General features: G+C 42.5%; 1 protein-coding gene across 1 annotated transcript in view; it reads left to right on the top strand.

The window, feature by feature from the left end:
• Positions 1-24,744, top strand: part of trpm5 (transient receptor potential cation channel, subfamily M, member 5) — a 193,679-nt gene that overhangs the window by 44,101 nt on the left and 124,834 nt on the right. The window contains exon 3 of the mRNA XM_051923602.1: positions 5,181-5,355. Coding sequence (XP_051779562.1) covers positions 5,181-5,355 — 175 coding nt within the window. The remainder of the gene's footprint in view (positions 1-5,180; positions 5,356-24,744) is intronic.

A 24,744-nucleotide genomic window follows, 5' to 3' on the forward strand; every position in this document is an offset into this window, starting at 1 on the left:
ACCCAATAAGGGAATAGTAGACGTCACGTAGTATATGTGTACCAAATTTCAGGTCAACAGGTCAAACGGTTTTAGAGCTACAGGTGATTTAAAATCTTGGACAGACAAACGGACAACCACGGTAGCGTATTATATAAGAAAATATTTAAATTGGGTGTCTAATGATGAACTAATTAATTTCAAAACATAGCAAGCCAAACACTAAAAGACTCACTATTACTACTGCATGACAATATAGCAGAAGTATCTATTGTACAGCTTTCTCTCTAATGCCTGTTTGGTCAATACTGCAATAAATAATCTGATGAATTGACAATGATATAAACCCCATAATGGGGCACAACTTTAAGAGAAAAAAAGGGGAAACGATTAATAAATTAAAGGGAGCAAGAAGGGAACAAACAGAAAAGAACGAAAGGTATGGAGCAAAGTTCCAAAGTGAGCCACACATTAACTTTATAATGTAAGATATATGAGAACATTAGAACAATCTAGATGAGAACAGGCCATTCAGCCCAAAAAAGCTCGCCAGTTCTATATACTTAATTCTGCTAAAATAACATTAAGTTCAGTTTTGAAGTTCCCTAAATTCTTACTGTCTATCACACAACTTGGTCACTTATTCAAAGTGTCTATGGTTCTCTGTGTAACTTCCTAAAGTGTGAAATTTACCCTTAACAAGTTTCCAACTGTATCCCCATGTTCTTGATGAACTAATTTCAAAATCCACTGGACTAATTCCCTTCATAATTTTAAACACTTCAATCATGTCACCTATTAATCTTTTTTAGCTTAAACTGTAAAGGCTCAGCTCTTTTAATCTTTCCTCATAATTCATCCCTGTAGCCCTGGAATCAGCCTCTGGACATTTTCTAGGTCTGCTATGTCCTTTTTGTAGCCTGGAGACCAAAACTGCACCCAGTACTCCAGATGAGGCCTCACCAGTGTGTTATAAAGCTTGAGCAGAATGTCCTGTGACTTGTACTCCACACATCAAGGCACTCACATTCTGTTAGCCTTCTTAATGGCTTTTGAACACTGTCAGGCAGTTGATAGTGTTGAGTCCACTTCTTCTTCTTCTTCTTCTTTCAGTTGCTCCCGTTAGGGGTTGCCACAGTGGATAATCTTTTTACATATCTTCCTGTCCTCTGCATCTTGCTCTGTTAGACTCATCACCTGCATGTCCTCTATCAGCACATCCATGAACCTCCTCTTATGCCTTCCTCTTTTCCTCTTGCCTGACAGCTTTATTGTTAACATCCTTTTCCCAATATACCCAGCATCTCTTCTCTGCACAGGTCCAAACCAATACAATCTCTCCTATCTGACTTTGTCTCCCAACTGTCTAACTTGAGCTGACCCTCTGTTTTCCTCATTTCTAATCCTTTCCATCCTCGTCACACCCAAAGCAAATCTTAGCATCTTTAACTCTGATAACTACAGCTCTGTCTCCTGCTTTCTGGTCAGTGCCACCGTCTCCAACCCACATAACCCACATAGCTGGTCTCACTACCGTCCTGTAGACCTTCCCTTTCACTCTTGCTGATACCCGTCTGTCACAAATCACTCCTGACACTCTTCTTCACCCATTCCACCCTGCCTGCACTCTCTTTTTCACCTCTCTTCCACACTCCCCATTATTCTGTACTGTTGATCCCAAGTATTTAAACTCATCCACCTTTGCCAACTCTACTCCCTGCATCCTCACCATTCCACTGACCTCCTTCTCATTTACACACATGTATTATGTCTTGTTCCTACTGACCTTCATTCCACTCCGCTCTTATCTCCACCTCTCCAGGGTCTCCTCAACCTGCTCCCTACTATCGCTACAGATCACAATGTCATCAGCAAACATCATAGTCCACGGGGACTCTTGCCTAATCTCGTCTGTCAACCTGTCCATCACCATTGCAAATAAGAAAGGGCTCAGAGCCGATCCCTGATGTAATCCAACCTCCACCTTGAATGCCTCCTTCACTCCTACCACAGACCTCACCACTGTCACACGTACAGTGGAACCTCAGTTCACGAATGTCTCAGAACACGTAGAAATCGGTTTACGACCAAAAAGTTCGCCAAACTTTTGCATCTGTTCACGATCACACACTCGGTATACGAACAAGCCAGTTTCCCTTTTGGTTTGTACGTGTTCAGTCTCTCTCTGTGCATCTCCTGTGCAGCGAGCAAGAGAGAGAGAGTGAGAGAGTGCGACACACACACGAGAGAGAGACAGACACACACATAGACACGCGAGAGAGAGAGGGCTGGACTCATAAGGCAGAGAAGGCAGTTAAAGAATGCACCAGGCTTGATTTTGTTTTCACTTCTGTTTACAGGGATCGGTTCGTAGCCTGCATTGTTGCAATGTTACTTTTCTTGGTGGTTTATTAAATTACGGATTTTTCAAATGTTCATTTTTTTCCCTGTGCTTAAAACTTATTTAAAAAGTGTTTTTAGCGAGCGGTTCCTAGCACTATAGCGCGAACTCTTGCAGTGTTAAGTTTTCTCTGTTGTTCAAGGTTTTTTCAGTGTTATTCAATGTTTTTACATTAGTTAGTTTACATTACTATTACGCTGTGCATTCTATGGTTTAATTAACTATATTTGTGCTTAAAAACTTAAAAAAAATATATATTTACATACAGTTCGTATGGTCTGGAACGGATTAATTGTATTTACATACAATCCTATGGGGGAAATTACTTCAGTTCAAGACCAAATCAGGTTACGACCAGAGTTTTGGAACGAATTATGGTCGTGAACCGAGGTTCCACTGTACATATCCTGTATTTCTCTTATGTACTTCTCTGCCACTCCCGACTTCCTCATACAATACCACAGCTCCTCTCAAGGCACCCTGTCATATGCTTTCTCCAGGTCCACAAAGTACTTGAATGGGAGACCATCTAGGAAATGCTTGGGTTGCTGTAGGGAGTGGTGTTGGTGAGTCCATCAAGTGGTGTTTGCACTGTGGTCTGAATTTGAATCCCAATGCCCCATTGCAGTGATGGGGACACAGTGCTGTAAACATAGCACCGTCCTTTAGATGAGATGTAAAACTGAGGTCCTGACTCTCTGTGATCATTAAAAATCCTTGGGCATCCTTCATAAAGAGCAAGGTGTATCCCAACGTCCAGGGCAAATTGCCGTCAGTGGACTAGTCATTCTGGACCCCTAATCATCCCTTGCCTTTAATTAGCTATCTCTCTCTCACCACTTACCACCCAACAGCTCAAGTGTGCTGAGCATACTGGCTCAAATATGGCTGCCGTTGCATCATTCAGGTTGATGTTACACAATAGTGGCGGTTGAAGTGACTCCCCACTCTCTATGTAAAGTGCTCTGAGGACTGAGACAAATGCTATCCATCCATCCAGTTTCCAACCCGCTGAATCCGAACACAGGGTCACGGGGGTCTGCTGGAGCCAATCCCAGCCAACACAGGGCACAAGGCAGGGACCAATCCCGGGCAAGGTGCCAACCCACCACAGCAAATGCTATATAAATGTAAAGAATTATTATTAATAGTATGTTTTACCTGCTAGAAAATGGAATACATTATGGGTATTGGAACACCAGGAGAACACACCTAATGCAGGTCCAGCAGGAGCACATTTTTTAGTGAATTGCCCTGATGCTCAAATGAGCCACTAAAAAGTAAACTGCCTTTATAACAATGGTGGGTGATATGGTGAGGGATTAATCAAAAAGTGGGGGAGTTTCCTGCCCACTGGTCGTTAGTTTCTTCAGTTGGTTGTAACCTGACAGGCTAGTCCTTCAACTAATGAAATGGTCATTAAATTCAAATACATTTATTCCTGTCATCAAAACGTTAGCAAAATTTAAAGTCAATTTCCAAACAAAGCTCAAAAGGTGACATATTTCATTAATCACAAATACCAAACCAAAAAACAACAAAACCAAACTTGGAAGTTGCAAAGCTTTCCTGATGTAAACTACTAGAAATTAATGTCTGCATTGCGATAGATAGATAGATAGATAGATAGATAGATAGATAGATAGATAGATAGATAGATAGATAGATAGATAGATAGATAGATAGATAAGGCACTTTTAAAGCCCAAGTAATCCTTGGGTCTAACGCTTACACAAGACGCGTCTATGCAGTTTCCCAAGTGACCCTCAGCACTACTGATTTTAGTATTGTTTTTACTGCCTGAGTGACTTTCGGGTCTAACGCTAAGGAGGTTAAGATGTCTACAAGACCAACTCAGTACTATTTAGCACACTGGGAAATAGACCACCTCAGCTATGGGGTGATTCATTAAAAAGTCTGGAAAATGATGTTAGGAACAACCTCATGTGGCACTCCTTGGAGTAATGCAATTGTCTTGGATTGTTACTAAATGCTGTCTGTTTAAGTAAATTTTCATACAGAGAGTGAGAGTCATGGTACAGAATAGTCAACGGCTTCTTCCAGTGAGTCCAGCCTAACTTGTAAGATTGAACCAACTTTTATAATCATATTTTATTTAGTCTAATGTCATTTTCCCAGACCCTTCCTGTATACCAGCGGTTCTCAAATTCTGGGGCGCACCCCCCAAGGGTAACAAAAAAGGGGGCATGAATGTTGCCATATGTGGTGTAATTTCGCTATTTGTAGGGAAATTTTAAACTTGTAGTGGTGTATCGGCAGCAAAAAATATAGGAATAAATTTTATTAGGGTTTCAAAAAAACATTAGGGGGGCGCGATTAAAACTGTTATGAAAACTCGGCTCACAAATACTTAAAGGTTGAGAAACGCTGCTGTATACAGCCTCTATGTTGGTACTCCACTCAAATCTGTTGTTCAGACGCACCCCAAGGTACTTAGCTATTGTTTCCACCATCACATCTTCACCATTAATGAGCAGAGTGGGCTTGATTCTCCTGTAGTCTACAATTATCTCCTTTGTCCTACTGATGCTGAGGTATGCGCCATTCAGCAAAGTCCCTCACTAGTGCCCTGTATTCATTCTCCTGCCCACCTCTGTTACACCCAACTATAGGTTGTGTGTTCGAAAAATTTCTACAGAAGACATGACTTAGAATTAAATCTAAAGTCTTAGGTGGACAGGGTAAACACAGAAAAGCAAGTACATTTCTCTATGAAACATCTGTGCAACATGAAATAAAAAACATTTATGTTCCATTGTTTTAATCTGTCATCTTGCAGTGTTCCTGGAAAATGTGGATGTGTATTTACCATCAATGAACAAACAGAGCCCAGGATACACATTAAATACAGAAGAGATGTTCACTACAACGGACAAGGAACTCATGAGCCAGCGCAAAGAGTACGCACGTTTGGAAAGATTGAATTTAAAGGATCAGTAACAAATCATGCCAAGGTAATCTTTTATGTAAATAATCATTTTTGACAGAAACTGTTAACTATAACATGGTATCTTACATTCTATATGCTCTTACACATTCTGCACTTTTTAAATCTCAGCATTGTTAGCATTATGATAAAGGTATTTGACAGGTCATTAACCTTCCGACAGCACCTCACTTGAACAGTTGCGTTACAGCCCACTTGACGGCGAGCGCCTCCCACTCAATGGCTGTGTGCAGCACTGGATATCCATTCACGCGTGCAGTGCCTGAAAAGGGAATGGTGAGAGTGTAGTCATCAATGCTATAAAGGTACAATACCTGTATTCTCTTCTAGCCCAGCTACTCTCCATTTGGTCCTCACTCCGAGGACAGTTCATAATGGTATGTCCCAGCTCGCCTCATCTGTAAGACCGAACGATTTTTACAGATCGGTCACATGTGTCGCCTCGCCCTCTCTGGGACTGCAATCTGGACACGGGACTCGGCTGGCTCGTCCTCTCTGCTACTCCTCTGGACTCTCTAGAAGCTCAGTGTCTCTCTATAATCTCCAGGAGTTCCTTCATGTCAGTGCGGGGTTACCATCTAACGAACAATGTACTTGGAAAGAGCGTGAATCAGGTAGTCATTAGTGCAACCACCTGTTCAGCTGTGGGCAGGAGGAGCTGAGGCAATAGCGTGCCAGTATCTCCCTTTTGAGAGTATTGTGACCACCTGCTAACCTGCATGTTAATCTGCATCCAGCCCTGCAAGCAGGTCCTCCAACTTACAGGGAAAACGTAGGGGTTGATAGCAGGATTGGCACTCCAGCCACTGTGAAAAACTTCATACTGTTCCAGTGTGGTGCTGAAGTGTCACCTGCTGCACTTGAGTGAACAGAGGCAGCACCAAACCAGACACTTACAGTATAGATGAGGTCAAAATGGACTCAATGAGGGCTGTTGGAGCAATATTGCTAAAGGGAGATTGAATTTCCTGATGCAAAATGAACATTCTCTGATTGGCTTTCTTAATAATGCATGTGATGTTATTGTCCTACTTATGGTTGTTACAGCACAGTCCCAAGAAACGTAAATGATTCTGTCATCCCAGCAATTGGTTGTGGTATAGCAGGTCCACTATTAATCAGGAGCCCGTTTTAATAAATAATAATTAATTGGCTAGCTCTATCTTTATGGGTGTGTGTGCTTACACAGCTGCAGGAGGTTGGTGAGGTAATATGATGGTGCAGTCTGTCTCAATTGTTTCTGCGGTGTGTGATTGAGGCATTGAGTCCATGGGAGCCAGTGGTTATGAACAAGTGGACGAGAAAGAGAAAGAGAGAGAGAGAGAGGTAGCCAGGAGGAAGTCCCTCGAGGGAGAGAGTGGCCGATGCTCAGAGGCTGATGGTCACTCCAGCTGAGTGATAGGAAGCTGGAGTGACTGATGCGCTGCTTGGTTGGAGTGACTTTGCATAAGGCCTGGAGAAAGGTAGAGGGAGCTGCAGGGGTAACAGAAGGCTCAGTGAGGCATCCTGTGGGTGGTGCCATGTACCACTGGGACGTAAGCCTGGCAACAGGTGTTGGAGGGTCAGTGTGGTGCCCTGCTGGGAGCTAGAGATGGTTACAGGTACTAGAGCCCAGGAGCCAGGGTGGAGAAGGTTGGCTGAACTGTCCGGTGCCTTTTCAGCTGAAACACCTCAACTGGGTGTAAGTTGAGGAGACAGCCATTTTAGGTGATGCACCAGGGTTGTATTTTTAAAGGATGGATACTTGCCCATGTTTTAGCCACATTTTAACTGATTATTTATGCAATTGTTTTTAACCTCTACCAATTAACCTTTTAATATGTATTATTTATTTATTATTTGATCTTTTGCATTGCACTTTTGAACACTGGTTGGTTTTGACTGTTTTTCAGAAAAGAACTTTGGCACTTTTATGCACCTACCCTTTGCTTTGTGTGAATGTCCCCATCTGTTGGCTCATCCGTTGGGTATGCTATCGGTGGTAGCGGATTCAAGTGGCTCCTCAAGGTGATAGGTGATGGTTCACTGAAATCCATGATCATCTCCTGAGTTTATTGAATGTTAATGTCTAAATTATTATGGCTGGACCACAATAATAGATTTTCCATGTCTTGTTATTTGAAATGAGGACTATTAGTTGTATGTCATCTACAAATGTAAGACACTTGTCAGATGAATCATCAGAGGTACAGACATTTGAAAGTGAGAAGAGTAGTAGGGAAAGGACACATCCCTGTAGTGAACCACTACTAAGAGTTAACGGGCCAGACTTGTGTGTGCCCAACCACACCACTGTTTCCTATCTGTAAGAAAGTCTGTGATCCAATGGCAGATTGAACTGGATAGATTGAAGTGGCTGATTTTCTTATCTAGGAGCACTGGGATAATTTTACAAAAAGTAGAGCTAAAGTCCACAAGCAAGATCTTCATCTCTGCCCAGGCTTACCAAGGGGTTTGTAAATAAAGCTCAGTCTTAAATTCACTGCATCATCCACATACCAGCTGGCTCTCTGTGCAAACTGAAATGGCTCCAGGAAGTCTTTTGTAGCATTCTTGTGGTAATTCAGAATAAGGCGTCTAAAGGTCTACATTAGCACAGAGGTTAAAGCAACTGGTCTGTAGTCACTAAGGCCTGTAACCTTTGATTTATTTGTTACTGGAATGATGATGGAGGTCTTGAAGCAGTCAGTGACAGTTCATAGATCCAGAGATTGATTGCAAATGTCTGTAAATACTGTAGACAACTGGTCTGCACAGCACCTGAGTGTGGAAGGGGAAGTACGATCCAGACCTGCAGGTTTTTAATTTTCTGCTTTTTGAATGAGCTGCAGACGTCTTTTGCAGTGATAACAGGAATGGGAAGCTGACAAGAAGAGGTGTGTAGAGTAGTAACAGTGAAACCATCAGGTAAATTTATGTCCCATTGTCTTTCACAGCGACTGTAAAGCTTATTTAACTGATTAGCTAGACTGGGATCAGCAGAACTGATTATTGTTTGTTTCTTGTAGCTAGTGACCTTTTCAAGGTCTCTCTAGATGGATGCGCTGTCATGTGCAGACAACTGTTCCTGCAGCTCTTCTGAGTATTTCACACCTTTTCTCCAAGATGTACTTAACTTTCCTGTATTCCTCACGATGGCCAGAAATCCTGAAAGCACACTCTTTTTCCTAGCACAGTTGTCTGAGCTCTGGGGTGAACCGAGGCTTATCATTGATAAACTTCATAATTGTTTTTGTTGGAATGCAAATATCTTCTCACAAACTAATTAGAACATTAGAACAATCAAGACGAGAACAGGCCATTCAGCCCAACAAAGATCGCTAGCCCTATCCACTTATTTCTTCCAAAAATCATCAAGTCGAGTTTTGAAAGTCCCTAAAGTCCTACTACTAGTATGTTATAAAGCTTGAGCAGAAACTCCTGTGACTTGTACTCCACACATCATTCTATATAACCTGACATTCTGTTTGCCTTCTTAATGGCTTCTGAACACTGTCGATAGCTTAGAGTCGACTATGACTCCTACATCCTACTCATAAGGTGTAGTCTCGATTTTCTATATGTAATTACAGCATCAGTGTATTCATGTATGGTGGAGGTGGCAGTTTTGACGGCGCTCCAGTCTGTACAGACAAAGCAATCCTGAAGCTCCTCCCAATTTCTCAGAATGTTGCGTACAGATGGGTCAGAGTTGTCGTAAACAGATGCAAGTTCTTCCATAAGGCATTCTTTTATAAATCCCAAATTTCTTGTGGAAAGTTGCATACACACATTTTGGGCCTCTTTTTTGCATACTGTAGGTAGCTGTTTTAAATTTGACCCCAGGAGTTGCAAGGAGAGATTGAAGAAGTTGGATAAAGTGAGGTTAAGAGGAAATTTAAAGAACTGTTTACATATTGTGGCAGACAGCCGGGTCCCATGCCCGGCAGGGACGCCCCTTCTGCATCTGTTCCGGGGGAGCAGCCATGAGCAGCTTAGTACCTCCCCCGGGACGCTTGGTGGCAGCCTCCCTGGCGGACGGTGATTCCCCAACCTGTCGCATGGCTCCATGGGAGATGGAGTCCTCCACAGCCTGGTTGGGGGCTCGGATGGCCGCTAGAGGGAGCAGCCCAGCTGGACGAATCTTCAACCCCACCCGGAAGTGCAATTAGGACCAGGTGGTCAAGCAATGGGCTATAAAAAGGGCCAGCCACCACCACTCAGAGAGCCAGAGTTGGGAGGAAGGAGACTAAGCCTGAGGAGGAGTGGTGGTAAAGGAGAGAGAATTGTGTTGTGTTGGACTTGTGCTTTATGGGACTGTGTATTGCCTGTGGGTCACAGGGAAGACGTGCGCCCACGGGTGGAGAAAAATAAACTCTGGTTGTATTTGGTACGTGCCTCTGTGTCTATCTGTGTTGGGTCGGGCGCCTATATAGCGCCTTTGTTACAATATATAAAGGGAGTTTGTACAGTTGACATCAGCTGTTATTTTCAAATGAGCTCTTCAACAAGAACACAGGTGCAGGGATGGGAGCTTGTAACGGAGACATTGCGCACACATTAAAAAGTTTTTTTCTCTCTCTGAGGGTCACAGGTATATGGAATAAGTAACTCAGTTCTGTGGTTGATGGTAGTACACTGGCTTCCATCAAATCTCTACCTGGTGACTTTTTGCAGTTGTTTGATGAACAGGACTAACAAGGAAAGCAGGGCTTGGCAGCAATACATTCACAGAACCATTCTCAGGATGGAAGGAGTAGCCTTTATTTCACGTGTGGAGCCATGCAGGAGAGGGAAGGCAATGTCTGAATTACAGCTGTTGATTACACTTCCTATAGACACAGTTAATTGGAGAAGTACATGGTTCATTTTCATTTCTTTGTTAGTTACTGATAAACAGGGCCCTGAGGCCAAGATGTTTCTGTTCTCTGCTGGAACCAGAAATGACCAGTTTTAACCGTAAATACCAGCACAACTGAGAGCTGGGCAAGACTAGGTCACAGATCAAAGCTTGAATAAAGATGCTTGTTCATGGTAAAAGTTATAATTGACAGGCTGAAATGCCTGTTTTCATCAAAACTAATATTTTTTAAAATGAGGAGTGCCATATCAATTAACAGTGCTGGCTCACAGCTCCAGAGCCCTGGGATCATCTCCCACCTTGCTGACTGCCCCTATGGAATCTGAACTCTGGGTTGACTGAGCAGTTCTTTTTGCCATTAGTGTATAATACCAGGGCAATTAAAATTTTTGTGCAAACGGCATTATAGTTGAGCCTCTCTTCAATGACAGACATGTGCTCAAGCCATTACATTGTAAATCTTGTCACCTACCAACAAACTGGCCCAGACCAGCTAAACTCATAGCGATGGCTTTCACCTCTGTCTGAGCCAGGAGCTATCACACTCCCCGAGGCTCAAGAAAACAGCTGCCGTTTAACTTCTTTCATTCACTAGGTACTCCACCACTTTAAATTTTATTTTTTGACCCCCACCCTCCCTAAATAAATGAGACGAGGTATGGTGTCCTGGGGGATCTTCTCCCAGTTCTGGACCTGGGCACCACTGTGCTCCTGGACCATCTGAGGTGCAACCTGGCGGCGTCGGAAGGACTGAAACATAATGTCCCAGAGGCGTTCTGTTGTATTTAGGTCAGGCGAGTGAGTGTGGGGGCCAGTCAATGGTATCAATTCCTTCATCCTTGATACATGAGGCTGGGCATTGTTGTGCACCAGGAGGAACCCAGGACCCACTGCACCAGCATAGGGTCTGACAATTGGTCCAAGGATTTCATTCTGATACCTAATGGCTGTCAAGGGGCTGTTGTCTAGCCTGTAGAGGTCTGTGTGTCCCTCCATGGATGTGCCTCCCCAGACCATCACTGACCCACCACCAAACCAGTCATGCTGAACGATGTTGCAGGCAGCATAACATTCTACACAGCTTCTCCAGACCCTTTACGTCTGTCACATGTGCTCAGGGTGAACTTGCTCTCATCTGTGAAAAGCACAGAGCACCAGTGGTGGACCTGCCATTTCTGGCATTCTTTGGCAAATGCCAATTGAGCTCCATGGTGCCCGGCAAAGAGCACAGGGCCCACTAAAGGACGTTGGGCCCTCAGGCTTCCTACGTGAAGTCTGTTTCTGATTGTTTGGTCTGAGACATTCACACTAGTGGCCTGCTGGAGGTCATTTTGTAGGCTCTGGCAGTGCTCATCTCGTTCCTCCTTGCCCAAAGGAGCAAATACCGGTCCTGCTGATGGGTTAAGGACCTTCTACGAGGGGCCTTGTCCAGCTCTCCTAGAGTAACTGCCTGTCTCCTGGAATCTCCTCCATGCCCTTGAGACTGTGCTGGGAGACACAGAAAACCTTCTGACAATGGTACATATTGATGTGCCATCCTGGAGAAGTTGGACTACCTGTGCCACGTCTGTAGGGTCCAGTAGCCTCATGCTACCAGTAGTGATGATGACCATAGCCAAATGGAGTGAAACGAGTGAAAACGAGTGAAAAAACAGATGAGGATGGAAAAATGTCAGTGGCCTCCCTCCACCTATTAAACCGTTCCTGTTTTGGGGGTCGTCTCATTGTTGCCCCTCTAGTGCACTTGTTGTTAATGTCATTAACACCAAAGCAGCTGAAACTGATTAACAGTCCGCACTGCTACTTAACTGACCAGATCAATAGCCCAGACGTTTCATTGACTTGATGCTATACTCTCATTAAAAAGTGTTCCTTTAAAAAAAGTTTCTGCTTTAGGTATGTGTTTAGCATTTCTTGCATTTCTTGCTTCACATTTCCTTTTATCCTACACTTACCAAGATCTTTGTAGGCATGGAACACACATGAAATGCTTGAATTTCAAATAACGGTATACTGTATTATTTACCTTATACAACTCCAGGCACCTCACACGCTAATAAGAAGCCTTGGCTTGAGCTGGGAAAATTTTTTGCCTGAGTTGAGCTCTGTCAAGGTGGGGAATTGGATAGCAGGCTGGTTGCTGCTTGTGCTGATCGACACATTTGCAAAACAAAAGACACTGATGGAGAGTTGCAAAGGGATTTAAGGTGGGTTGGGATTACAAGTTTTTTCATAGGCTTCAGGGATTCTAGTGTTACGTGAACCAAAATCTGCAGACCAGAGAAGATCACTGACTACATGGAGAACAGTTGTCTTAGTGCTGTGCTGTGTACGAAAACCAGACTGAAAGGCTCATATAGAGTGAATTGTCTAGAACAGTGGTTCTTAACCTGGGTTCGATTGAACCTTAGGGGTTTGGTGAGTCAGTCTCAGGGGTTCGGCGCTGGGAGGTCAAGACATGCACCCGACTCATATGATTCGTATGACACGCCCCGCTTGGTCATCATTAGCTGTAGGTAATTTACATTGTTCGGCCAATCAGTGCTGCAGGGAATTTGGTGCACTCAGTAGTCGACTTGTGACTGTCGTGATAGTATGTCGTGAGATTTCTTTCTTAATATTTTAATCCATACTAACTATGTCAAACAAAAAAAAGAAAGTGGTTGGACGAATATGTACAACATGGATTCACATATATAACAGAACATGATGGGAGTCAGCGTCCTATCTGTATGATTTGTAATGCCAAGTTAAGCAATTCTAGTCTAGTACCGGCAAAACTAAAAGAACACTTCCTTAACCTACATGGAGATGGGGAATATAAGAACACAACACTTGCTGAATTCAAGATAAAGAGAGCCAGATTTGATGAAAAGGCCACTCTGCCTGCTCTCGGTTTTGTACCCATCAACAAACCGATCCTAACAGCATCGTACGAAGTTGCTTACCTGATCGCAAAGCAGGGCAAACCACACACCATTGGTGAAACACTCATAAAACCAGCTGTGTTGAAGATGGCGAATCTGATGCTGGGAAAAGCAGCCGAAGTTAAATTATTACAAATTCCTCTTTCAAATGACACCATCAACGACAGAATAGAGGATATGAGCAAAGACATCTTAGCTCAAGTAGTTGCAGATCTAATTTCAAGTCCGACAAAATTCAGCCTCCAACTCGACGAAACCACAGACGTTTCTAATCTAAGTCAACTTGCTGTATTTGTGCGCTATGTGAAAGATGACATGATAAAGGAAGATTTTTTATTTTGTAAGCCTCTTACAACAACAACTAAGGCAGCCGATGTGAAGAAACTTGTGGATGACTTCTTCAGAGGCAGCAATCTTTCGTGGGATATGGTTTCTGCAGTCTGTACGGACGGAGCTCCAGTCATGTTGGGAAGAAAGTCTGGTTTTGGTGCGCTAGTGAAAGCTGACACACCACACATCATTGTCACGCATTGTATTCTGCACAGGCATGCGCCGGCAACAAAAACCTTGCCTCCAGAAATGATGGAAGTATTAAAAATTGTAGTTGAATGTGTGAACTATGTGCGAAATTGTGCGATAAGGCACCGCATTTTCAGTGAGCTGTGTAAAGAAATGGGTTCTGAATTTGAGGTACTTCTGTACCATTCTAACGTTCGGTGGTTATCCAGGGGATGGGTGCTGAATCGTGTTTTTGCTATGCATGTGGAATTAACTCAGTTATTACAAGAGCCCCAACATCGTCATGCAGATTGTTTTAAAAATTCTAGGTTCATTCTCATTTTAGCGTACATGGCCAATATATTCGCAGCTCTTAATCATCTCAATCAGCAAATGCAGGGTGGGGGAGTCAACATCATCAAAGCGGAAGAAAACCTGAAGGCTTATCAAAAAAAGCTGCAGCTATGGAAACGACGAACAAAGAATGATAACTTTGCAAACTTTCCCCTGCTGGACGACTGTGTAAGTAAGATCGAAGATGTGTCTGGAATCAGAGATATTTCTGTACCTACGGAACTGAAGCAAACAGTTTGCCACGCACTTAGATGAGCTTGCAAAGTCTCTCGACGGATACTTCCCTACAAGAGAGTCATATCCAGCATGGGTGAGACAGCCGTTTACGTTTGACATTGAGACAGCAGATGTCAATGATGAATACCTCGACGAAATCATTGAAATTCAGCAGAGCCAGATTCAACAGCAACTCTTCAGAACAACAACGTTCTCATCGTTTTGGTGTCGACAAATGGTAAGTTATCCTACTATTGCTAGGAAAGCCCTGGAAATTTTAATACCGTTTGTTACAAAATATCTTTGCGAGCAATCTTTTTCGAGGATGCTGAACATAAAAACGAAGTAAAGGAACAGACTTTGTTGTGAAAATGAAACAATTGCCAAGGTGAAGCCACTCATTTCTGAACTGGTCTCTCAAAGGCAACAGCAGAAGTCACACTGATTTGCAGTAAATATTCATTATTATTGTAGCCTGGTGAAAATTAGGTGATGGGTGTGTGTTAAAATGATAAAAATAGCATAATACAATAAGTTTATTATTGGAATACATAAGTTTAAAAATTAAAATCATTTCAGTGTGGTAGTATTAAAAAAGGTTATGTCCTTGTGAAAAGGTATGTAATTTGTTGTGAATTCATGCATTATATTGGTTTTGTTCTTTGAACTCAGTGATGTTAATACACGATTCATTTTGTAGACCAGTAAAACATATACCTATGTCTTGAATTTGAAAAAAATCATATTTTATTTTTCAATAAAGAAGGGTTCGGTGAATGTGCATATCAAACTGGTAGGGTTCAGTACCTCCAACAAGGTTAAGAACCACTGGTCTAGAAGAAAGCTATGGAGTTGTGCAGTAACCACGGGTTCCATTATCTTAGCCAGAAAAGGAAAATTAGAGACAGGCCTGTAACTGGAGAGAGAAGAAGGATCCAAGTCAGGTTTTATAAGGATTGGGGTAACTGCAGCAGTTTTGAGGGCAGTAGGGACAGAACCTGAAATGGAACATGAATTTATCAATGAGACCACAGGAATACAAATTATGGATAAGCATGTCTTAAGTAGAGAAGTGGGGGCAGGATCAAGCAGACAAGAGGAGGAATTAGACTTATTAATAAGTTCAGAGATGGAGAGGGAGTCAACAGGCAATAAACAAGTGAATCCTGATGATGGAGATGACTAACCAGAATGAGTGAGTTATTGAGGAGTGGAGGGGAAATTGTGATAGATTTGATCAATTTTGGTATCAAAGAAATATAAGAAAGCCTGACACTGTTCAGCTGTATTGGGGTATGCTAGAGGAGGGGGTTGGATGAGTTTATTAACAGTCCTAAAAAGAGTTCTAGGCCTAGACTTAGCACCATTTATGAGAGAGGAATAATAGTTGGAGTGAGCAGTGTTAAGGGCATCCCTATATTTAAGTATGTGCTCAGTGTAAAGCTGTGAGTGAACTATGAGGCCTGTTTTCTTATAAAGCTGCTCAAGACGCCGGCTAGTGTCTTTCATAGCTCTGAGCTCATGGGTGTACCAGGGACATGAGCAGGTGGATGGAACCTGCCTAGTCCTTAAGGGAGCAAAGTTGTCTAGTAATTGGGAAACACTGTTGTTATAAAGGGAAACCATGTTGTCAGGAGATGAAAGACTATGCAGGCCAGAAAGAGATGAAGACAGAAGGGAAGCAGCAAACAAATCAGAATTAACAGACCTAATGTTGCGATAGGAGACAGACTTTTTCTCAACAGATGTAGTGGTAATAATGCTAAAGTTATATTTGATAAGCTTATGATCAGAAATGCCAGAGAGTGAACCTGAGACAGAGGCATTATTCAAGCCATTTGAACAAAGCAAATCAAGAATATGACCCTGAGTATAAGTGCGGAAATCAAGATGGTGTATCAAATGAAAACATTCCAAAGTTGAGGTGAACTCAGCTGTGAGAGAGCAGTTGATATCAACATGGATATTAAAGTCACTAAGTACAATTACAGAACAGCAAAGAGTTGAGATTACAGTGGGAGGTTCATTAAATTCAGAGAGAAAATTCACCACAGATTTGGGAGGGCGATAAACTAACAGCAGCAGCACAGAAGGGGAGAAAACCAACTTCACAGCAATCTATTCAAAAGATGTGACTTTAAAAAGGAGATTTCCTTCATTGTTAAGGGAGATCTAGAAACCACAGCCAAGCCACCACTTTTCCCTGTTAACCTTGGTTTAGATTTGTTGCTGTAGTCAGCAGGAGTCAGCAAGTTTAAATGTAAATAGTTACCAGGTTGTTGCCAAATTTCTGTAAGTAGAAACATGTCCACTTCCTTCTGGGAGGTGAAGTTGTTGATCAATGAGGCCTTGTTAGTGATGGAGTGAGCGTTCAGTAGGGTGAGCCTAAAGTTGGAGGTGCAGACGCTTCCTGAAGAGGACGAAGATGGTCCATGTTTATTCCTCAGAAGGCCCTAGTGTTACATCAGTGAACACGGTGAAATGTCCACATAGTCGGAATTGATGTGAGTGAGTCACAGATCAGAGAGGAGCCTGTTTTAGACCAGTGAATAGGGCGAGGACGCCGTGTAATTCCAAGTGACTGACACAAACTCTATCTATCTATCTATCTATCTATCTATCTATCTATCTATCTATCTATCTATCTATCTATCTATCTATCTATCTATCTATAATAATAATTCATTACATTTATATAGCGCTTTTCTCAGTACTCAAAGCGCTATCCACACAGGGAGGAACCGGGAAGTGAACCCACAATCTTCCACAGTCTCCTTACTGCAAAGCAGCAGCAGCACTACCACTGCGCCACCTGTGAGGACTATCTATCTATCTATCTATCTATCTATCTATCTATCTATCTATCTATCTATCTATCTATCTATCTATCTATCTATCTATCTATCTATCTATCTATCTATCTATCTATCTATCTATCTATCTATCTATCTATCTATCTATCTATCTATCTATCTATCTATCTATCTATCTATCATATAGTGCCTTTCACATATCTATCTATCTATCTATCTATCTATCTATCTATCTATCTATCTATCTATCTATCTATCTATCTATCTATCTATCTATCTATCTATCTATCTATCATATAGTGCCTTTCATATCTATCTATCTATCTAGACTCCCTGTCCATCACCGTTGTGATGTGTGTTGTGGGTGTGTCTGCACTTTGGCACATGTTTGGTGTTTGGATGAAGGTGTCTGGACAAGGCTGTCTTTGAGTACTTTTTATTCTTGTTATTGAGTTCAGTTTCTTTTGAGTTTTACAGTTTTTCCAGTTTCTTTCTTTTTCTTTTACAAGCTCCTTAATTGATTCCCGTAATTGTATCGTGTTTTGGATGTGACTAAAAACCACCACGGTGACACTGCCTAAGATGCCGCCACCAGGCTTATCAATGTAGGGGTAGGAGAATTCTGAAGGGCGTCACGGGGTTAAGATCACTGTTCACCTTGTAGTCTCAGCAGAGTAGCGTGTGACAGAAATTGCTAAGGTAATACAAAGTCTGCCTGCTCAATGAATAAAGCAGTTGTTATTTTTCTCAGTGTGGAAACTTTAGTGCAGGCGTTAGTACAGGATCTATCTATTTGTCTGTCACATCTGCCAAAAGTATTTTACCTCAAAATAAATTAATCATGGGTTGAAAAGGAAACTATAATAGAGTCAGTGCATCATATTCATCAATTTTTAGGTTTAATGTGTTTGTCATATCAATGCACATTATAATAATGGCTCTGTGATATACGTAAATTATTATGCACTTGAGTCATCATGTAGCTGATTTATCTGCATTTCCCTACTTGATCAAGAGTGTTGCCATTTCTCAGTTTCTCCAAAATGCTGTGTAAGGATGGGTCAGAGTTGCATAACTAGATGCAAGTTCTACTGTCAAGTTTTCTTTTAGGAATCTCAACTTTTTTTGTGGAAAGTTGCATGGGTGCATTTTAGGTCTCCTTTTGTGCATATGTAGGTTTTATAAGGGTGGCATGGTGGCACAGTGGTGGTGCTGCTGCCTCACAGTAAGGAGACCTGGGTTTGCTTCCCAGGTCCTCTTTGCGTGGAGTTTGCATGTTCTCCCTGTGTCTGTGTGGGTTTCCTCCGGGTGCTCCAGTTTCCTCCCATAGTCCAAAGACATGCAGGTTAGGTTCACTGGTGATCCTAAATTGTCCCTAGTGTGTGCTTGGTGTGTGGGTGTGTGTGCCCTGCGGTGGGCTGGCGCCTTGCCCGGGATTTGTTCCTGCCTTGCTCCCTGTGCTGGCTGGGATTTGCTCCAGCAGACCCCCGTGACCCTGTGTTAGGATATAGGGGGTTGGATAATGGATGGATAGGTTTTATAAGTCTGACCCAGAAGTTACGAGGAACAGTTGAAGGAGTTGGATATTTTCAGTTTAAGTGAAGTTAAGGGGAAACTTACAGAAGTGTTTAAAATTATAATGGGACTAGCTCTGTGGAGGCCAGCTGTTATTTTCAAATAAGCTCTTCAAAACAAAAACAGAGGTGCACAGTATTTGGTCTCAGATATATTGGAAAAAATGACTGAGTAGTGTGGTTGATGGTAGTGCACTGGGGACCATCAAATCTCCACCTGGTGACTTTTTGCAGTCATTAGATGAATAAGACTAACAATGAAGGTTAGACTTGGCAAAGATAAATTCACAGAACCCTTCTCAGGATGGAAGGAGTAGCCTTTATTTCACGCATGGAGCCATGCAGGACGGGAAGGCAATGTCTGAATTATAACTGTTGATTACACTTCTTAAAGACACAGTTAATTGGAGAAGTACATGATTCATTTTCATTTCTTTGTTAGTTACTGATAAACAGGGCCCTGAGGCCAAGATGTTTCTGTTCTCTGCTGGAACCAGAAATGACCAGTTTTAAAGGTACATACCAGTACAGTTGAGAGCTGGGCAAGACTAGGTCACAGATCAAAGCTTAAATAAAGATGCTTGTTCATGGTATAATTATAACTGACATGCATAAGTGCCTGTTTTCATCAAAACTAATATGTTTTAAAATGAGGAGTGCCATAGCAATTTACACCGCTGGCTCACAGCTCCAGAGTCCTGGGATCACCTCCCTCATTGCTGACCTTGCCTGTGGAATCTGAGTTCTTCATCCACATCCCAAAGACATGCATGTTAGGTTACCTGACGACTATAAATTGGTTCAGTAAGCGTAGTGGCAAATGGCTGGGACTGCATCAGGGGCTGCTTTCGACCTCCTCCTGTGCCTCTTTAAGGAGAAGTGGGTTAAAATATGGATGGATGAGTGCATGGATAACTAAGTATATTATATTATATTATAAATTATATATGGATATATTATATTATCATTCCCCATTGCTTCATTTTTCAGATACAAACAAGATTCAATGGCAATACCAAACCCACCTGAAGTAATGACTGCAGAGAGGTGTTCTCTACAGCAGCAAACTGCAATATTTAGAGAGCAGAGTAACATAAAAGTAGCATAACGGATATGTGTGTGCCTTTATTTAATTCAGGCCAGCACGGTTATGACAGTAGATAGGTGGGCCATTATACCTGCTTTTCAGGTATATACCATATATACTCGCGTATAAGTCGGGTCTTGAAACCCAAAAAATCGATCATAAAGTCAGACCCCGACTTATACACCCGTTCAAAAATGCAACACTTAATATTTTTTTTAGCTTTTCTTGCCTCCTCCAATCTCGCACCAGTTTCTCTGAAACATCGAATTCTGTTGCAGCAGCGCAGTTACCAATTTCTTTCGCCACTTCAACGACTGTCAATTTAAAACCAGCTTCATATTTTCTTCTGATTGAACACACCATTGTAGATAAGGGATGCTCTTACAATAAAGGTGTATGAAGGTGTGAGATACAGAAAACACTAAACAGTGCCAATACCTTTTGGAATAGTTCAGGTATTACTGTGTGGTCACGTAGACACAATAAATAGAAAAAAGGCCGTGTGCTCCATGGTTACTCTCTCAGGTGGGCGTTAGCATATCATAATCTCTTGGTCCAATAGCGTGAGTTTTCCGCATTCGACTTACACGACTGACATTATAAAATACCAGAATTTATACGGTAAAATCAAGACAAGACTTATCCACGGGAGAACTTAAACGCAAGTATATACGGTATCGCTTTGAAGCTGGCCCGAGTACCGGCCTGCCAGGTTTATAGGGTTAACATTATTAGACAAATAATAAATGAACAGAACGATATTAAGAACAATAACAGAAAAGAATGAACAACAATGAAAAGAACACAAAGAAGACAAAAAGAAGCACTTTCAACAGGTGCCAGGGGAGGAACCCTGCTTTGACCACAATAATATTCTATGGTAATAGGGGGTCCTTCTGCACTCCATGTAATAAATTATCAATGCAGAACGCTATCAGACAGTTTGCATCACATACAGATATGCAATCTGCAAAAAAAATAGCCAAATCACCTTGTACTTCTGATCAGCATCACTCAGGATGACCACTTTTCATGACATATTTAAACTTACATATTGTGTGCAATGCTAAAATGGCTACTGTCAACATGAGAACTAAGGAAATTTCTTTTTGTGAACCAGTTTGCACTCTGCTACAGACCGTCACTGCAGCTCTAGTTAGCTAAATACATGGGAGGCGGTAAGTCGGTTTTTCCCACATGAACATGAACATAAACACTAATTTCACTGTATCAACAATTCACTGTGACATTCTTCAGCATCAATAAGACTAAGGTGTGCACTTTGTGCTGCTCTTATTTATTCTTTTCCTCACAAAGACTCTTTCTTAAGTCCTCCTAAGGCTTGTTATAATCTGTGCTCCACTTCCCTGTTCGATTCACTTTGTGAAGTGTTTGCAGACAGCTGCCTTCCGACAATACCTTCTGGCAAACCCAGGACAGTGAGTGATTGACAACGCCATAATGTGTTGTCACAAGAATGAAAAAGAAACATTGGAAAGGTTTGGAGCAGCCACCCGTATAATATTTCCCGGGTGTAAAATCTATCAAAAAGAGCAGACATGTTCACACGACTAAGTCCAAAACAGAGCTGACTTGCAGCCTTAAAATGGCGGCCTTTAAATGCAAGTAGAGAAAGTGATGTCATCAGGGCCAGAACTGGCAGTGATGTCATTGGTTGCCCTGGAACTGGGCAGGACTTCCCGAGAATGGTCTGTAAGGAATTGAGAGAGAGAATCAGTGCACTTCGCCACCCCCTGGTCAGGCGTGGAATTACTTTTATTCAAGCCCTTTAGTTGTCCCCTAATCGTGCGTGTGTGACAGTGTTTTTAAAATTTATTTTCAGGAATGGCCCACAATTTAAATTTTCAGGATTTAAGGGGGTCCAAACAGTTATTTAGGAGGGTAGCCGACCCCTGGGAACCCTTTATTTTGCACCTTCTCTATATTTATTTTGTGCCTACTAGAGGGTGTCACATAGAGATAGATAGATAGATAGATAGATAGATAGATAGATAGATAGATAGATAGATAGATAGATAGATAGATAGATAGATAGATAGATAAATAGATAGATAGATAGATAGATAGATAGATACTTTATTAATCCCAATGGGAAATTCACATTCTTCAGCAGCAGCATACTGATACAATAAATACTATTAAATTAAAGAATGATAATAATACAGGTGAAAAACAGACAATAACTATGTATAATGTTAAATATTAACGTTTACCCCCCTGGTGGAATTAAAGAGTCGCATAGTTTGGGGGAGGAACGATCTCCTCAATCTGTCTGTGGAGCAGGACAGTGACAGCAGTCTGTTGCTGAAGCTGCTCTTCTGTCTGGAGATGATACTGTTTAGTGGATGCAGTGGATTCTCCATAATTGATAGGAGCCTGCTGAGCGCCCTTCGCTCTGCCACAGATGTTAAACTGTCCAGCTCCATGCCAACAATAGAGCTTGCCTTCCTCACCAGTTTGTCCAGGCGTGAGGCGTCTTTCCTCTTAATGCTGCCTCCCCAGCACACCACTGCGTAGAAGAGGGCGCTCGCCACAACTGTTTGATAGAACATCTGCAGCATCTTATTGCAGATGTTGAAGGAAGCCAGCCTTCTAAGGAAGTATAACCGGCTTTGTCCTTTCTTGCACAGCGCATCAGTATTGGCAGTCCAGTCTAATTTATCATCCAGCTGCACTCCCAGATATTTATAGGTCTGCACCATCTGCACACAGTCACCTTTGATGATCACTGGGTCTATGAGGGGTCTGGGCCTCCTAAAATCCACCACCAGCTCCTTGGTTTTGCTGGTGTTCAGGTGTAGGTGGTTTGAGTCGCACCATTTAACAAAGTCATTGATTAGGTACCTATACTCCTCCTCCAGCCCATTCCTGATACAGCCCACGATAGCAGTGTCATCAGCGAACTTTTGCACATGGCAGGACTCTGAGTTGTATTGGAAGTCCGATGTATATAGGCTGAACAGGACCGGAGAAAGTACAGTCCCTTGTGGCGCTCCTGTGTTGCTGACCACAATGTCAGACGTGCAGTTCCCAAGACGCACATACTGAGGTCTGTCTTTAAGATAGTCCACGATCCATGCCACTAGGTATGAATCTAATCCCATCTCTGTCAGCTTGTCCCTAAGGAGCAGAGGTTGGATTGTGTTGAAGGCGCTAGAGAAGTCTAGAAACATAATTCTTACAGCACCACTGCCTCTGTCCAAGTGAGAGAGGGATCGGTGTAGCATATAGATGATGGCATCTTCCACTCCCACCTTCTCCTGATATGCAAACTGCAGAGGGTCAAGGGCGTGTTGAACCTGTGGCCTAAGGTGGTGAAGCAGCAGCCTCTCCATGGTCTTCATCACATGTGATGTCAGAGCAACAGGCCGAAAGTCATTCAGCTCACTAGGACGTGATACCTTTGGGACTGGGGTGATACAAGATGTTTTCCAAAGCCTCGGGACTCTCCCCTGTTCCAGGCTCAGGTCGAAGATGCGCTGTAGAGGACCCCCCAGCTCCGATGCACAGACCTTCAGCAGTCGTGGCGATACTCCATCTGGACCCGCTGCTTTGCTGGCACGAAGTCTCCTCAGCTCTCTGCTCACTTGCGCGGTTGTAATTATGGGTGGGGATGTCTTTCTACATACCCCCAAACCTCAGACACAATTGTCCAAGAACAGAACAGGTTCAAATAACCTGTTTTTGTTACTCAAGAATACCATTTTGCACTCTTTTACTTTTGTTTTCTTTGCTCCTTCCTTCACTCCTCCAGACCAGTGTTGTCTTCTTCCTCCCAACTCCAACTCCCCCCAAAAAATGAGGATGGCCTCTTTAATGCCAGATCCTGAAGTACTTCTGCTGTCAGGACTTTGCATGAATGAAGTACTCCCAGCTCAGGCAGAAACCCACAAAATAGGGACAGACCTTTCCTGCAATTCCTTCTCGACGCACCCATGGACTGCCCCACAGGACTACAATTCCCAGCACTCCCTGAAAACTGCAAGTGTGCAGCATAAAGTGGGAGCATATAGTCTTGGAAGGCCACCAACCCCTGTCAATCCATTATACTAGCCTCCTGTTTGAGTAAGGGTCTCTGACCAACCCCACTGGGATGCCAGTCCATCTTTGTTGACATGTCATGCCAAGCTCCTGGCTGAGACAGAGAATACCTTGCCTCTGTTTTGTTGCTTCCTGGCCAGGGGCCTCATGTATAACGCCATGCGTAGAACTCACACTATAACATGGCTTAAGCACAAAAACGGGATTGTGCGTACGCACAGAAAAATCCAGATGCAGGAATCTGTGCGCACGCAAACTTTCACGTTCTTCCACTACATAAATCCCGATCAGCGTGAAAAGTAACGCATGTGCACACGCCTTCTGTCCCGCCCCAACTCCTCCCAGAGTTACGCCTCTTTGAATATGCAAATCAATATAAATAGCCTTCTGTGAAAAGACAATGGGAAAAGCACAGGGGAAAATATAAGAATTTCAGCGAATACCAAGTGGAGGCAAAGGAAAAACGTACTATTTGTTGGTTTAAACAGTGGTATAATCAACAAAAGGAAGCTGAACGAGTGACAGAGTGTCGGAGAAACTCGAAAGACCAAGTTCACAAAGTTGCACAGTGCCCAAAATAAAAAAGAAATAACATATCAAAGTCGCCGTGAAAAGGCGAGTCGTAGCCCACCGTCTGAGTGTCATATGAAAGCTTATTAGGGTACAGACAAAAAAAAAAATAGGGACACAGTGGGAATAAAGCACGAAATGCCAACTTTAGTCTTGAAATTTCCGCTTTAATCACATAGTTTATTTTGCCATTAAAGTAGAACATCATAAACTTCATCTTAAAATTTTTTTTTTTACTAGTTTCTCAAGTAGCACTTTAAATGCTTTGTTCTGTGTTTTGTCTTCTATGTGCTCTATGTGTGTGAAGCACTACGTGCTTCCGTTCTTTCTCTTTCTCCGACAGGATACAGAATCCATTACATTCGTGATATTACAGCTCTCTGAATAATTAAAATAGAGATGTATACGTGATATCATTTTCATGATGATAGGAGTTAAATCATGTTATTAAACAT

The sequence above is a fragment of the Erpetoichthys calabaricus genome, chromosome 2 (genome assembly GCF_900747795.2).
Source record: "Erpetoichthys calabaricus chromosome 2, fErpCal1.3, whole genome shotgun sequence".
Classification (NCBI taxonomy): domain Eukaryota; kingdom Metazoa; phylum Chordata; class Cladistia; order Polypteriformes; family Polypteridae; genus Erpetoichthys; species Erpetoichthys calabaricus.